This window comes from Oryx dammah, unplaced genomic scaffold, assembly GCF_014754425.2.
Source record: "Oryx dammah isolate SB20612 unplaced genomic scaffold, SCBI_Odam_1.1 HiC_scaffold_16, whole genome shotgun sequence".
Taxonomy (NCBI): domain Eukaryota; kingdom Metazoa; phylum Chordata; class Mammalia; order Artiodactyla; family Bovidae; genus Oryx; species Oryx dammah.
Genome location: NW_024070200.1, coordinates 14,802,230 through 14,818,759, shown reverse-complemented (window position 1 = coordinate 14,818,759; position 16,530 = coordinate 14,802,230). Strand labels below are relative to the sequence as shown.

General features: G+C 35.8%; 1 protein-coding gene across 1 annotated transcript in view; it reads left to right on the top strand.

The window, feature by feature from the left end:
- The window catches only part of TOGARAM1 (TOG array regulator of axonemal microtubules 1), a 68,252-nt gene that overhangs the window by 22,627 nt on the left and 29,095 nt on the right, over positions 1-16,530 (top strand). Inside the window, exons 4-7 of the mRNA XM_040257616.1 lie at positions 3,685-3,975; positions 5,466-5,728; positions 8,093-8,325; positions 12,648-12,748. Of these exons, the coding sequence (XP_040113550.1) occupies positions 3,685-3,975; positions 5,466-5,728; positions 8,093-8,325; positions 12,648-12,748 (888 nt within the window). The remainder of the gene's footprint in view (positions 1-3,684; positions 3,976-5,465; positions 5,729-8,092; positions 8,326-12,647; positions 12,749-16,530) is intronic.

The following is a 16,530-nucleotide window of genomic DNA, read 5'->3' as shown; positions in this document are numbered from 1 at the left end:
TGGCTGCACCAATTTACGTTCCCACCAACATTGTCTAAGGGTACCTTTTTCTTCACATCCCTGCCAACATTTGTTATTTGTGTACTTTTTGATGATAGCCATTCTGACAGATGTGGGGTTACATGTCCTTGTGGTTTGATTTGCATTTCCTTGATGTTAGCAGAGGCTTCCGAGGAGGCTCGGTGTTAAAAGAGTGCACCTGCCAATGCGGGAGGTGCAAGATTTGAGGGTTCAGTCCCTGGGTCAGGTAGATCCCCTGCAGGAGAAAACGTTAACCCACTCCAGTATGCTTGCCTGGAGAACGCTATGGACAGAAGAGCCCCGAGGGCTACAATCCATAGAGTCGCAAGGAGTTGGACATGACTGAAGTGACTTAGCACACAGCACAGTTTTTGATTCCGTTGGTGGTTTACTTTGCTGTACAAAAGCTTGGAGTCTCATTTGTTTATTTTTGCTTTTATTTCCTATATTTTAGGAGATAGATTAAAAAAATATGGCTGTGATTTATGTCAAAGTGTATTTTGTCTATGTTTTCTATTAGGAATTTTATAGTATATGGTCTTACAATTAAGTCTTCCATCCATTTTGAGTTTATATTTTGTATGTGGTGTTAGAGAAATGTTCTAATCTCGTTCTTTTACATGTAACTGTTCAGTTTTCTTAGCACTGCAATTCCCCCAGCTCTGGTCTTCTCTCTCAAGATTGATTTGGTTACTTGGGGTCTTCTGTGTTTCTATACAAATTAAAAATTTTTTTGTTGTGGTTCTGTGAAAAATGCCATCGGTCTGTTGATAGGGATTGCCCTGAATCTGTAGATTACCTTGGGTAGTGTGGTCATTTTAACAATCTTAATTCTTCCTATCTATCTAAGAACACAGTATATCTTTCCATCTATTTGTGTCATCTTTAATTTCTTTCATCATTGTCTGATCATTTTACAAGTATGGGTCTTTTGCCTCCTTAGGTAAGTTTATTTCTAGGTATATTTTTCTTTTTGATGCGATAGTAAATGGGATTTTTGCCTCTTTTTTTTTGTCTCTCTCTTTCTGATAGTTTTGTTTTATTTTTGACTGTGCCACATGACTTGTGTAATCTTAGTTCCCCAACTGGAGATTGAACCCAGACCCTTGACATTGAAAGCACAGAGTCCTATCCACTGAACTGCCAGGGAACTCCCTGATAGTTTGTTGTTATTGTATAGAATTACAACAGATTTCTGTATATTTTGTATCCTGCAACTTCACTGAATTCATTGATGATTACTAGTAGTTTTCTGGTAGTGTCTCTAGGATTTTCTATATGTAGTATCATGTCATCTGCAAACAGTGACAGTTTTACTTCTCCCATTCCAACTTGGATTCTTTTCATTTCTTTTCCTTCTCTGATTGCTGTGGCTAAGACTTCAAATACTATGTTGAATAAAAGTGGTGAGAGTATGTATCTATGTCTTGTTCCTAATCTTAGAGGAAATGTTTTTAGCTTTTCACCATTGAGTATGGTGTTAGCTGTGTGTTTGTTATATGTGGCCTTCATTAGGTTCAGGTATGTTTCCCCTATGACCACTTTCTGGAGAGGTTTTATTATACATGGATGTTGAGTTTTATTGAGAGCTTTTTCTGCATCTGTTGATATGATCATATGATTTTTCTTCAATTTATTAATGTGGTATATATTACATTGATTTATAGATACTGAAAAATTCTTGCATCTCTGGCATAAATGCACTTGATCATGGTGTAGGAACCTTTTAATGTATTATTGGACTGGTTTACTAGTGTTTTGTTGAGGATTTTTACATCTATGTTCATCAGTGATATTGGCCTGCAGTTTTCTTTTTTGTGTGATGTTTTCCTCTAGATATGATATCAGAGTGCTGTGGTCCTCATACAATGAATATGGAAATGTTCCTTCTCTGTAATTTTTCTTGAATAGTTTGAGAAGGATAGGTAATTGGTAAAATTCACCTGTGAAAGTCATCTGGTCCTGGACTTTCGTTTGTCGGGAGTTTTTAAATTACTGATTCTATTTCATTACCAGTAATTGGTCTGTTCATATTTTTTGTTTTTCTCCTGGTTCAGTCTTAGAAGGTGTAGCTTTCTAAGCAGATAAAACATGGTATAATATAGTGGTTTAGAGCACAGGATTGGAGCCAGGGAGCCTGAGTTCGATAATTTCCTTAGTATGTGATTTTTAGCAATTTACTCTGTCCTTTTTTTTAATCCATAAGATAGGAATGGTACCTACTCCACAGAATTGTTGTGAAGATTAAATTAGTTAATACATAGAAAATACTTGGAACACCCCCGACACATGAATATTAGCTCAACAAAGATTAGTTCTCATCATTACCATCGTTTTCATCATTAACATTATTACCATTTTTTGATTATCTATATAAAAAGTCCAGCAGGATATACAGAAAACTATTAAAATAATAAATGATTTAGCAAGGTTCCTAGATATAAAACCCAAATGGAAAGGTGAGTAAAGTTCCCAGATACCAGGAATATTCAGAAAATGATTTTTCAGAAAGAAATTACAGTATCAACAGAATTTGTAAGTATATGGAGGCCTAACAAAAGACATTCATTATGAAAACTAAAATACTTTTTTGAGAGATATAAAAGAAGGCCTGAATAAATTAAAAGAGATCATGCATTTTTTGTGTGTGATCCTATATTTTTAAACAAGGAAACTCAATTTCATTTCTATCAAAATCTCAACAGGATCTTTAATGGAGCATGGCAAGCTAACCCCGAAATTCATATGAAAGAACAGAAGACCAAGGATGACCTAGATAATTCTAAAGAGGATCAAAATGGAAGGAGATAGGATGATGACTGTAGTTAACACTGCTGTGTGGCATATAGAAAAGTTGTTACAAGAATACATTCTAGTTCTCATCACAAGGAGAAAGTTCTTTTTCCTTTTTTCTTTTCTTTTTATCTATGTTGGAAGATGTTAGCTGAACCTATCTTGTCAATCATTTCACCATACATATACATTTCACTCTATATAAGCTGAAGCTGAAGCCTCGATACTTTGGCCACTTAATGAAAAGATCTGATTCATTGGAAGACATCCTGATGCTGGGAAAGATTGAGGGCAGGAGGAGAAGGGAGTGACAAAGGATGACATGGTTGGATGGCATCATCAACTCAATGGACATGAGTTTGAGCAAACTCCCAAGAGACTGTGAAGGACAGAAAAGCCTGGCACACTGCAGCCCATGGGTTGCAAAGAGTCGGAGATGACTTACAGACTAAACAACTACTATATGTATATCAAACCATCATGGTGTATGCCTTAAACTTATACAGTAATGTACGTCAGCCATCTCTCAAAACTGGAAAAAAAAATGGAAGGAGACTTATCAGTGTGAGGATAAATAAAACATTGTGGTACTACTGTAGAAACAGAAAAAACGGTTAATGGAACCCATAAGAAGCACCTAAGAATAGATTCAAATATACATATGGGAGATTTATAGATGAAAGGGAAAGAATGGATGGCTCAAAAAGTGGCACTGGGAGAATTACACTAACTCTATAGAAGAAAGTTAAATTAGGTTTTTACCTGCAAAAGTATGGATGCCAGATAGGATTAAAAACCTGAATGTGAAAAGCAAAAAAACTTTTAGAAGATGTGTATAAATAAATAATATTCTCTTTTGTCTTATTACAGTTTGTGCTAGCCTATGTTTCGGTAGTAAGACACAGCAAACATTTGGTAGTCAAACAGAGCGTTCTTCATCATATTCATCAAATTCAAGTTCAGGAGCTGTCCTTCTTCCGTCCTGTCCTCTCTCGTCACCTCGAACTAGTCCAAAGCACACGTCTCTTACTGTGTCTCCAAAGAAGTCTCAAGATAATTCCGTTAATTTCTCAAGTTCCTGGCCTCTTAAAAGCTTTGAAGGGCTTTCAAAGCCAAGTCCACAGAAAAAGCTTGTCAGCCAAAAATCGTCTGATCCTACAGGTATATATGATGGTAAAAATTAATACTTTGTTCAAATATTTGTATGTTTGAATAATTATTTGAAGTTAGGGTTGTCAGATCTTTAAAAATAAATTGCATTTTATTTCTCTGAATTAGTAAATATTTGGTAAAATATTAATGGAATGTTCAATAGATCAAATGTGTAATATAAAATTCAGTTAAAATTGTCATTTCTTTTTTTTTTCTTGTATTGCCACTTCAGAATCCTTTTGTAGAACTAAATAATAGTGCTTTATAATGGACATGAATATGAACAGTCTGAGAGCCTACTAACAAGTTTTAGCTTTACAAATATAGACTATCATTCATATATTTACCTCAGTGTCTAGTAGTTATTCAACATTTATTGAATGTTACTATCAAAATTATTTTGATGGGTTTTCTACTGTTTGTTGGGCTTCCCAGGTGGCTCAGTGGTAAAGACTGCCTGTCAGTGCAGGAGACACAAGCCATGCATGTTCAGGAGGATCTCCTGGAGTAGGAAAATGGCAACCCACTCCAGTATTCTTGCCTAGAAGATTCCATGGACAGAGGAGCCTGACAGGCTACAGTCCATGGTGTTACAAAGTGTCAAACATGACTGAGCGACTGAGCACATACACACTACTGTTTATCAACTAGAATATCCTTAACAATAGCCCACGCCAAAATCATAATATTAGCATATATGTTTATTCAAGACAGATTCAGTTTCAGAAAGTCTGTGAAAGGTGAGTTCCATGTCCCAAATGCTTTGCTAACCCCAGCCCCTAAGGTCAAGTATTTCACCTTTAAACTACCTCACAGCACTAATGTTGCAGTTTATAACCATAACGTCAGTTTATTGCATAGTCAGCCGACTTTATTACTTTCTTTTAGCATTGAGCCTTCATTTTCTTCTGTTAATTTTTTTCTGTATTTGTCTTTCCTCCAAAATCAGATACTGTATTGAAAGCTGAAATATTGTTTAACTTGTTCTCCTTAGTGCCCAATATTACTGCTTTGCACATAGTAGTCATTCAAGTGTGTTTACATCAAATGTTGCGTAGATCAAGCCAGATCATTAACATTCCTAGGTTACTGTGGACTTTACAAATATTAATCATAGTGATATGTATGAAGATAGACATTTCAGGAAGTTCCCTGGCAGTCCTGTGATTAGAACTGTGAGCTTTCACTGCTGAGAGCCTGGATTCAATCCCTGTTTGGGGACCTAAGATCCTACAAGCTGAGCAGCATGGCAAAAAAAAAAAAATTCACTTGGTATATAATATTTGTATTTCCTATGAAAGAGTTCTGGGTGGTCCATTTTTGTTATTTTTGTTAGGGAACAATTTTTTTTTTAATCTCAAGTAGCAATCTTTATTTCTAATATAATATAGTGTGCTTTTTAATTTAAAAACAACTAATCCTAAACACTTGTGATTTTAATGCTAACTTGTTTTCCAACTTGAAGTTGAAAAAAGAAGTAATGTGTCTTTTCCATGCAGGAGAAAATTCTCAAGAGAAACCTCTTCAAGTTCAACTTACTCCTGCTTTGGTGAGATCACCATCTTCCCGACGAGGCTTAAATGGGACCAAACCTGTACCTCCCATACCACGGGGAATCAGCCTTTTGCCTGATAAAGCTGATCTAAGCACAGTGGGACCCAAAAAGAAAGAGCCTGATGATATTTGGAAGAGTGTAAAAGATAATCTTACAGTTGATCTTTCAGATTTAAATATCAGGGATAAAGATTTGGATCAAGAAGAGGTTAGAACCAAATACTTTCACTAATTTCTAAATGCTTGTAGTTGTTTATAATAGTTTTCATTTAAAGAAAAATCAAGTACTTTGAATCTCATAACGTATTGTCTTACTTGTAAAAATATTTTATGTAGTAGAAAACATGGAAACTATAGTGAAGTATTAGGAAGAAAATTTATCACACTAAATTACACTACCCTGAATTATCATTAACACACTAATGTTTTTCCTTCCAGTATTTCTTCTGTACATATATTATTCCTTTTAAAATCAAAAATACAAATAATATAGCAATACACCTATACACTAAGCCCCCCAAAATGAACAATTTATCATATTTTTCCTACTTTTTAAATAAATGAAACATAATGTAGTTCCCTCCCCAATCCAGTTTCTCTTTCCTCTTCACCAGAGACAACCACTGTTACCATTAATTTGTGTTTTATGTATTTCTGTACTTTTTATGTTAATATAGTAATATTTGATGCATTTATTTATAGTGTATTCCTATACATTACAATGTATATTATATATAATCTATATAATATATGGTATATAGTGTCAATATATATATTGTAATATATAGTATATGTAATGTATGAGCTTCCCAGGTGGCACTAGTGGTAAAGAACTCACCTGTCAACACAGGGGACATAAGAGACCCAGGTTCAATCCCTGGGTCAGAAAGATCGCCTGGAATAGGGCACAGCAACCCATTCCAGTATTTTTGCCTGGAGAATTCCATGGACAGAGGAGCCTGCTGGGCTGCAGTCCATAGGGTCACAAAGAGTCATACACAACTGAAGTGACTTAGCACGCATACACGTAGAGCTGTAATACAGAAATTTAGCACATGCACATTCGGATAATTGATCTTGGCTTATTCCTCATCTTTTGCTATGGTAAACAATGCTGCAGTAAACATTCTTCAGCATATCCCTTGTGCATACGTACAAGTTTATCTTCATGGAATTGAGATCATATTTTATATTCATCTTTGAATCCTAGATAACTCCATTTATACTATAAAAATATATTGCCAGCATGATAACTATGCATATTAATTATGCCAGAGAAGGAATGTGGCTGCTATATTACTTTGGATTCAGAGCACTGTTTCCAAAGATGCTTCCTTTCTATCATTTCAGTTTTTCTGATGTCAGGCTTAAAAGTGTTTTACATTAAATATGTAAACTGTAACACCCAATGATGATATGTGATGGTCTTATTATGGTCTTAGTTTAGCACATCTTTAAGATCTGAGGCATCAGTACTAATAGTTGACTCAAAAAAAGTTAATGCATATTTATTTAAAAAGCTAACATTAAGCCTGTGTAAAACTGACTTATAAAGTACCAAAATTGGTTCTTAATGGATTATTCATTCCAGCTTCCAACTGCTTGTGAAGTTTTTCCTTGTTTTTTTCTTTTTGATTTTGTTTTTCTGGTTATATTCCAATGGTACTAGAAATGGAATTTATTTATAGAAAAGAAACTTATAGAAGAGGTACTTTTTAAAATTAATTTATTTTAACTGGAGAATAATTACAATATTGTGATGGTTTTAAAAAGACACTTTCCTATGTAGCTCATAAATTTCATCTGATCCTACATATTTTTATATTACTTTTTATGATAACTTAAAAATAATCCTTTTAGTGGGTAATTGAAGAGGTAATTTCTTTTTTATGATTAGTACATATATACAGATACTACTATTTTTAAATATTCAACCTCCCAAGGACTTACTAGGGAAGTGGCCATACTTAATCAAAATGTAAGCAAAACATAATTTGTATATATTTCTAAGTTCCTTAATTTGTTCAAGGTTCTGTTCCCAAGCTTAATATATATGTAATGAAGATTTCTACTCTGCATTTTTGTAAATACGTTTCTTCAGAAGTTACATATACTGATCTATTATTCTCTGAACACCAGCAAGCTTGATGTAAGCTTCAGATTTAGAAAGCTGATTACTTTTTTGCTAACCTTCTCATAGAACTGTTAAATAGCCACATCAGCACACTGTTGACCTAAGATGACTTCAGCTGGGCTGTCTACCATCTGGTTCAGTCATTCACTTTATGAACTGAATTTTTACAATGTATTAGTCATTATACCCAGTGCTAAAAATAGCATGATGAATAATATCTTGAGATCCTTCCTCTTAAGGAACTTTTAGCCTAGGAGATTGTTTATAAATACCTGAGTACTAAAGTCTGTATTTATACTATATATAGATATGTTAACATCCGTCTTGTTAGTGTTAGAGTGAAGAGTGGCTAGCTCAGTTTAGTTATTAGAGTTTTAAATCTAAGGATAACTTTTATTTGTATAATTATTTTGAAAAGTTTTTCTTTTTTTTCCTTAGATGCAGAGCTCTCTTAGGTCCCTTCGTAATAGCGCAGCTAAAAAAAGAGCAAAACTGAGTGGCAGTACTTCTGATCTTGAAAGCCCAGATTCCGCCATGAAGCTTGACTTGACTGTGGATTCCCCATCTCGATCTTCCTCTCCAAATATCAGTTCCTACAGTGAAAGTGGAGTTTACAGCCAAGAATCCTTGACTTCTTCTCTGTCGACAACTCCCCAGGGGAAGAGAATAATGTATTTTATTTTTTGATGTGTTAAATGAATTTTAATCTATAATTTTTAGTCTGAAGCTCTATTATCATATTTTTTAAAAAACTTTGAAATTATTTAATTACTAGTTTTTAAAACATTGAAGTATAATTAAAAGACAACAGGAAAGTTTACAGATATTACCTTGCTTAGCCTTAGTTTGGGGTGTGGGAGGAGAGACAGAACACAGCTCCAACTAAATTAATATAAAGCCTAGTCTCAAAGTTGCACTTGTTATTCTGCCTATCTAAGATTTATCCTAATACTGTTTGTCCTTTAGCTCTTTTCTGTATCATTAACTCTTTGGCAATCGACTAATAGCTGATATTACTGCTTTTGTTTAAAACTCAGCACTAATTTCCTCTGATGTGGATAAACTCCACCCAGCCATTACCCAGCTACTTCTTATTTTGTTATTCCATTACCTTGTGGGAATTTAGGACTCCATGCCACAGCTTTTGTAGCCCTCTTGAAAATTTCCTTACCACAATAGAGCTAGAATTAGAGTCCTGATCATTCTACGCTGACAGCATAGCACTTTGACAAACTTTTCCAGATTACCTCAATAACCTCTCAATCTTAAAAGAGTGATCCTACCTTGATTTTTGAAATTGTCCGTGACCCTATTCTAGGATTTTGGGGAATCCTTTCCCTCTTTATTTATTTCATTTTAGTTATTTATTTTTTTAATTTTACTTCATATTGAACTATAGTTGATTTTCAATGTTGTGTTAATTTCAGGTGTATTCCCCTTTACTTTAGACAATAACCTAGGAGTAGAATTGTTAGGTCTTGGGTACATGGACATCTAACTTTTCAAATAACTGCTAAACAGTTTTCTAAGATGCTTCTGCTGTTTCACACTCCCATCAGCAATGTATTGACAGTTTCAGTTGTTTCACATCCTTTTTAACATTTATTGTTACTGGTCTGTTTAATTTCGCTTTCCTTTGATTTTATCCTATGCCATGTATATATATGTTTGCTAGGTCGCTTCATTTGTGTCCCGACTCTTTGTGACCCTATGCCCACCAGGCTCCTCTGTCCATGGGATTCTCAAAACAAGAAAACTGGAGTGGGTTGCCATGCCCTCCTCCAGGGCATCTTCCCTACCTAGGGATCCAACCTGCATTTCTTACATCTCCTACATTGGCGGGTGGGTTCTTTACCACTGTTGCCACCTGGAAAGCCCATGTGTATATATACCTATTGACATTAGAAGTAAACATTTAAAATTAAATTTAAATTATTTTCACTTAAGTGAACTAGAACCTCTAATAATGTAGGTAGAGACTACATATTTAAAGGAAAGGTGGTGTTTTCTGAACACTAAAATGAAAGGGTATTTTATTTCAGCAGTACATAGAATTAAACCAAATTTTTGTGTCCATTGTGAAAGGTTTGTCTCATCCCAGATTTTCTTCCTCATATTTTTTAACTTCAGTAGCAGTTGGAAATTTTGCATTTGGAAATTTTTTCTTACTGAAAATTCCTTTGTTGTAATTACCTGGGTAGAATAATGTAATACATTTACAAAATAAATTTGGAATGGCTGTGTGGGCTGGTGAAGTTACCGGACATTTAAAATATATACATTTATCTTTTAGACCTAAAGTTGTTCCTTTATCTTCCAAAGATGTGAAATTTTATATTATACACTCTTACAGTTTCAAGGTTCTGTAAGTAATCTGGAACGCAATTGGGAAGGAAAGTTCATTTTTATATTACAACATTTAGAATTTACTATTCCTGATGTTGTCTCATTTAACAACATCAGACAGATATTTAACTGTCTCTTCAGATATTCAACTCTATGTAAAAGGAATTCAGCATACCCTCAGTTATGGACTGAATTATCTTTAATGAATTTACTATTTCCACATTTAATTTTATTAGTTTAAGAGCAGTAATTTTCAACCTGCTTACATCCTGCCTTAAGAATCATTGCCAAAGAAAGTCACTACTACTGACTACAGGGCTTTCATCCTTAATGTAGATTGGGAAGGAAAAATTATTGAGAAACACTTTTCTACAGAATGACATACTTTCTTTCATCCAAGTCCAATACACCCAGTATAATGTAAATTGACAGTCAATGTAATCAATGTAAATTGACGGTCATCTAATCTAGAGTAATTATTCTTAAAAGTTTTAGCATTGATTTCTCATTAGGCCAATTAACAAATATGCCTACCCACCTACAAAAATTGTACTACTTTGTAAAATCTCTTCTTTATAATACCCGTCACTAACTTATTGGCATACTAGCTCTTATTGATTTTAAACAGTTCCCTTGTCTATAGACTTAATATTCAGTTAGATTTCTTTGTGAAACAAGGCCTTATAGGCCTTTTTAAAGTCAAAGAATAGCAAAAAATAGTCCAGGAAGAAAGCACGCATTTGCTAAATTCGCTTGTTACTGATCTCTTATTTATTCTAAAGTCCCTATTTTTATATTATATATGAAGGTAGATAATAGATAACTGGAATCATTTGGCTTAGTTCTGGAATGGACTGTTTTTGGATCAGGATCCCCCCCACCCAACACACACACGCAAAGATTTGTTGTTGTTCAGTCACCAAGTCATGTCCAACTCTTTGCGACCCCATGCACACCAGGCTCCTCTGTCCTCCACTGTCTCTGAGTTTGCTCAAATTCATGTCCACTGAGTTGATGATGCTATCTAACCTCTCATTCTCTGTCTCCCCCTTCTCATTTTACCTTCAATCTTTCCTAGCATCAGGGTCTTTTCCAGTGAGTCAGCTTGTCTTGTCAGGTAGCCGAAGTATTCGAACTTCAGCTTCAGCAGTAGGCCTTCCAATGAATATTCAAGGGTTTATTTCCTTTAGGATTGGCTGGTTTGTTCTCCTTGCAATCCAGGGAGATTCTCAACAGTCTTCAGCACCACAATTCAAAAGCATCAGTTCTTTTGCAGTCAGCCTTGTTGATGGTCCAGCTCTCACATGTGTACATGACTCCTGGAAAAACTACATTTGACTACATTGATCTTTGTCAGCATAGTGATAACTCTGCTTTTTAATACGCTGTCTAGGCTTATCATAGCTTTCCTTCCAAGGAGCAAGTGTCTTTTAATTTTATGGCTGCAGTCACCATCCACAGTGAATTTGGAGCCCAAGAAAATAAAATTTGTCACGATTTCTACTTTTTGCCCTTCTATTTGCCTTAACGTGATGGGACCAGATGCCATCTTAGTTTTTGTAATGTTGAGTTTCAGGCCAGCTTTTACACTCTCCTCCTTCACCCTCATCAAGAGGCTCTTTAATTCCTTTTCACTTTCTGCCATTAGAATGATATCGTCTACAGCATATCTGAGGTTGTTGATATTTCTCCCTTCAGTGTTGATTCCAGGTTGTGATTCATCCAGTCTGGCATTTTGAATGATGTATTTTGCATATCCCCTTCATGGATCACAGCCTTGTTGTGGCAAAGGGGCTTGCATAACTCAATGAAAAGAAAGATTATACAGCACAAATTGCAGTGTCTTACTTTCCTTTGGTAATCCTCTCATGAATAATTAAGGATTGACCATATGTTGAAAATATGCTTGCTCCTTGGAAGAAAAGCTATGACAAACCTTGACTGCATATTAAAAAGCAGAGACGTTACTTTGCCAACAAAGGTCCATATAGTCAAAGCTGTGGTTTTTCCAGTAGTCATGTATGGATGTGAGAGTTGGACAGTAAAGAAAGCTGAGTGCCAAAGAATTGATGTTTTTGAACTGTGATGTTGGAGAAGACTCTTGAGAGTCCCTTGGACTGCAGGGAGATCCAACCAGTCAATCCTAAAGGAAATCAGTCGTGAATATTCATTGGAAGGACTGATGCTGAAACTGAAACTCTAATACTTTGGCCACCTGATGCGAAGAGCTGACTCTTTGGAAAAGACCCTGATGCTGGGAAAAATTGAAGGCAGGAGGAGAAGGGGACGACAGGATGAAATGGTTGGATGGCATCACCAACCCAATGGACATGAGTTTGAGCAAGCTCTGGGAGTGGTGATGGACAGGGAAGCCTGGTGTGCTACAGCCCATGGGATCGCAGAGAGTCAGATGCAACTCAACTGAACTGAAATGAACTGAACTGAACTGATACGTTGAAAAGGTTGGAAGTTCAAAAGGTGAACTAAGAATACCAGTAAGAAATACTCTTAGCCTTATTTTTTCATACTTTTCCTGCCTTATTATATAAGTCTAATAAGTTAATTAAAGTATAGAGAATGTTTTATATAAGAATGTTAATAGCTTTGGATCTTTAATATTTATTGAAATTATCTTGTTTCATTGTAGGTCAGACATATTTCCAACTTTTGGATCAAAACCTTGTCCAACAAGACTTTCTTCGGCAAAGAATAAGAACTCTCAGGTAGCTGAACAAAGCCCCAGTACAGGTATTCTATGAATCTGTCATAAATACAATTTATAGATTTTTAGATGATAAAAAAGTGATGGACTGATGGCAAATGCATTTTAGATTTAGAAGTTTTGTATTACCAATTAAGACTAATCATCTTTTAACTCCTTAAAAGGCCCATTGTGGCAAGAATAAATACTGTATTATTTCTGGAAGAAAAAATACCTGCATAATTGGTCCCTCCTGTAAGTCTGTAAGTTACCCATGTTGGCTCCTATGCCAGGACATTTTGATTTAATTGATACAGAATGCGACCTGGACATCAAAGTTTTTGAGAACTCTCTAGGTGATTCTAATGTGCAGCATACTTTAGAAACCACCAGGGAACCAAACAACACAGTTTCTTTTAAAAATAATATTTAACTAGTGTATCTTGTGTAAACATTTTACAGACCAACCTGGAAGTCACTAATTTATAACATCAGTTCCTAGAAAATAGATTCTGTTATTGGTAACAAATTAGAAAAGTATTTGGATTCTCATCCATTTAGGATGGAATCTATATGTGGTCTTCTTTATGATTTGTAAAACTATTGAATTATGAATTAATTGTAACTAGGATTAGATCTGGTAGACAGAGTTCCTGAAGAACTATGGTCAGAAGTTTGTAATATTGTACAGGAGGCGGTGACCAATACCATCCCAAAGAAAAAGAAGTGCAAGAAGGCAAAGTGGTTGTCTGAGGAGGCCTTACAAATAGCTGAGAAAAGAAGAGAAGCAAAAGGCAAAGGAGAAAGGGAAAGATATACCCCCCTGAATGCAAAGTTCCAGAGGGTAGCAAGGAGAGATAACAAAGCCTTCTTAAAGTGAACAGTGCATAGAAATAGAGGAAAACAATAGGAAAGACTAGAGGAAAGGAAAGACTAGAGATCTCTTCAGTAAAACTGGAGATACCAAGGGAACATTTCATACAAAGATGGGCTCGGTGAAGGAGAGAAACAGCAAGGACCTAACAGACACAGAAGCTGTTAAGAAGAGGTGGCAAAAATACACAGGAGAACTATACAAAAAAGCTCTTAATGACCTGGATAACCACAGTGGTGTGGTCACTCACCTAGAGCCAGACATCTTGGAGTGCAAAGTCACCTGGGCCTTAGGAAGCATCACTATGCACAAAGCTAGTGGAGGTGATGAAATTCCAGCTGAGCTATTGCAAATCGTAAAAGATGCTGCTGCTAAAAGTACTGTACTCAATATGCCAGCAAATTTGGAAAATTCAGCAATGGCCGTAAGGCTGGGAGAGGTCAGTTTTCTTTCCCATCTCAAAGAAAGCCAATGCCAAAGAATGCTCAAACTGTACATTTGTGCTTATTTAACATACTAGCAAGGTAATGCTCAAAATCCTTCAAGCTAAGCTTCAGCAGTATATAAACTGTGAACGTCCAGACGTACAAGCTGGATCTAGAAAAAGCAGAGGAACCAGAGATCAAATTGTTAATATCCATTGAATCATAGAAAAAGCAAAAGAATTCCAGAGAAGTATCTACTTCTGTTTCATTGACTATGCTAAAGCTTTGACCTTGTGAATCACAACAAACTGTGGAAAATTCTTAAAAGAGATGGGAATACCAGACCACCTGACCAGTCTTCTGAGAAACCTGTATGCAGGTCAAGAAGCAACAGTTAGAACTGGACATGAGACAGCAGACTGGTTTGAAATTTGGAAGAGTATGTCAAAGCTGAATATTGTCACTCTGCTTGTTTAAATTATATGCGGAGTATATCATGCAAAATGCCAAGCTGAATGAATTACAAGCTGGAATCAAGATTGCCGGGAGAAATATCAGCAACCTCAGATATGCAGATGATACACCTCTAATGGCAAAAAGTGAAGAGGAACTAAAGAGGCTCTTGATGAAAGTGAAAGAGGAGAGTGAGATAGCTGTCTTAAAACTCAACATTTGAAAAAATAAGATCATGGCATCTGGTCCCATCACTTCATAGCAAATAGATGGGAAAAAAGTGGAAACAGATTTTATTTTCTTGGGCTCCAAAATCACTGCAGATGGAAACTGCAGCCATGAAATTAAAAAGACACTTGCTCCTTGGAAAGAAAGCTATAACAAACCTAGACAGTGTATGAAAAAGGAAGGACATCACTTTTCTGACAATGGTCCATATAGTCAAAGCTGTGGTTTTTCCAGTAGTCATGTACAGATGCTAAGAGTTGGACTATAAAGAAAGGTGAGTGCTGAAGAATTGATGCTTTCGAACTGTGGTGCTGGAAAAGACTCTTGAGAGTCCCTTGGACTGCAAGGAGATCCGACCAGTCAATCCTGAAGGAAATCAGTCCTGAATATTCATAGGAAGGACTGACACTGAAGCTGAAACTCCAGTATGTCACCTGATGTGAAGAACAAACTTACTGGAAAAACTCTGATGTTGGGAAAGATTGAGAGCAGGAGGAGAAGGGAACAACATAGGATAAGATGGTGGGATGGCACCACTGGACGTGAATTTGAGCAAATTCAAGGAGACAGTGAAGGACAGGGAAGCCTGGCATGCTGCAGCCCATGGGGTCACAAAAGACTGGATACAACTTAGGGACTGAACAACAAGTTTAGGATATGCAATTTATTTCCACATGATCTCACTGTAAGGCTACTTTAACTTATAAGTACTTTCTTAAAAAGTTGTGTGTGTATCTAATTGTCTGCTAAGATTTTAAATTTCTTCCTCCATCACTGACTCGATGGATGTGAGTCTAAGTGAACTCCAGGAGTTGGTGATGGACAGGGAGGCCTGGCCTGTTGCGATTCGTGGGGTCGCAGAGTCGGGCACAACTGAGTGACTGAACTGAATTGAATTGTGTCTTAGCTTTATCTCTTTTTAATTCCCACTGTCACTCTTAAGCATTTTTTACTTAGCCACCTAACATTTCTCTCCAGCTTTGGTTTCGTTCACTCACAGTCCATTCCCCCTAATGCAAAATTGACTATATTGCCCAGTGTAAATTTATTCAGAGGATTCTTCTGTGATCTGGTCCTTGCAAACCACTCTAGCCTCATTTTCCTTTTTGCTTTGTATCTTGTGATCCGTTTAACTCAGACCACGTTCAGTACCATTTCCTATCTCTTTGCAGTTGTACATGCTCATTCCTCTGGATGAAATCTGAAATCCATACCATATACCAGGCTACTTTGAAAACAACTCAAGTTGCTTTCTCTTGATGCCTTCCTAATTCACAAATAAAATTCATATCACCTCTTTTGCAATATCATTACACTGACATTTTTATAGTGGTATTACAATTATTTTACTTTTTTGGACTCTCAGATTCTTGATTCTCAGAAATTATTTATGACAGGTACCTGTCATAATTATAAATGCTGAACTCAACCACATGTACCTGGTAAACTGTCTTCCACAAACCTTGTGTGTTAGACTAAGAGATAGTTATTCTACTAAGCACAAGAAGACAATGCCTATGTACTTTGGAGTCTTAGAGAACCCAACTGGAATCTTAGTTTGATATTTAATAATCATATGCATGTTCTGTGGAAGTTACTTAATTGCTTAGAAACTCAGTTTCCTCGTTTGGTGATGCAAACCTTGAGAAGGGTAGTGAAGATCTAAATGTATAACATACATAAGGCACCTACTACATAGTGGGCACTTGGTAAGTATTTGTTCTCCTAAAGGGAAAGACCCAAAGAAATATTAATATAATACATAAACTTAGTCTTTAGTTCTTTTTTGAGGCTGATCATCCTAAGAAATTATTGATTAGTTTGAAGAGATATTTTCTTGCTAGGTTGT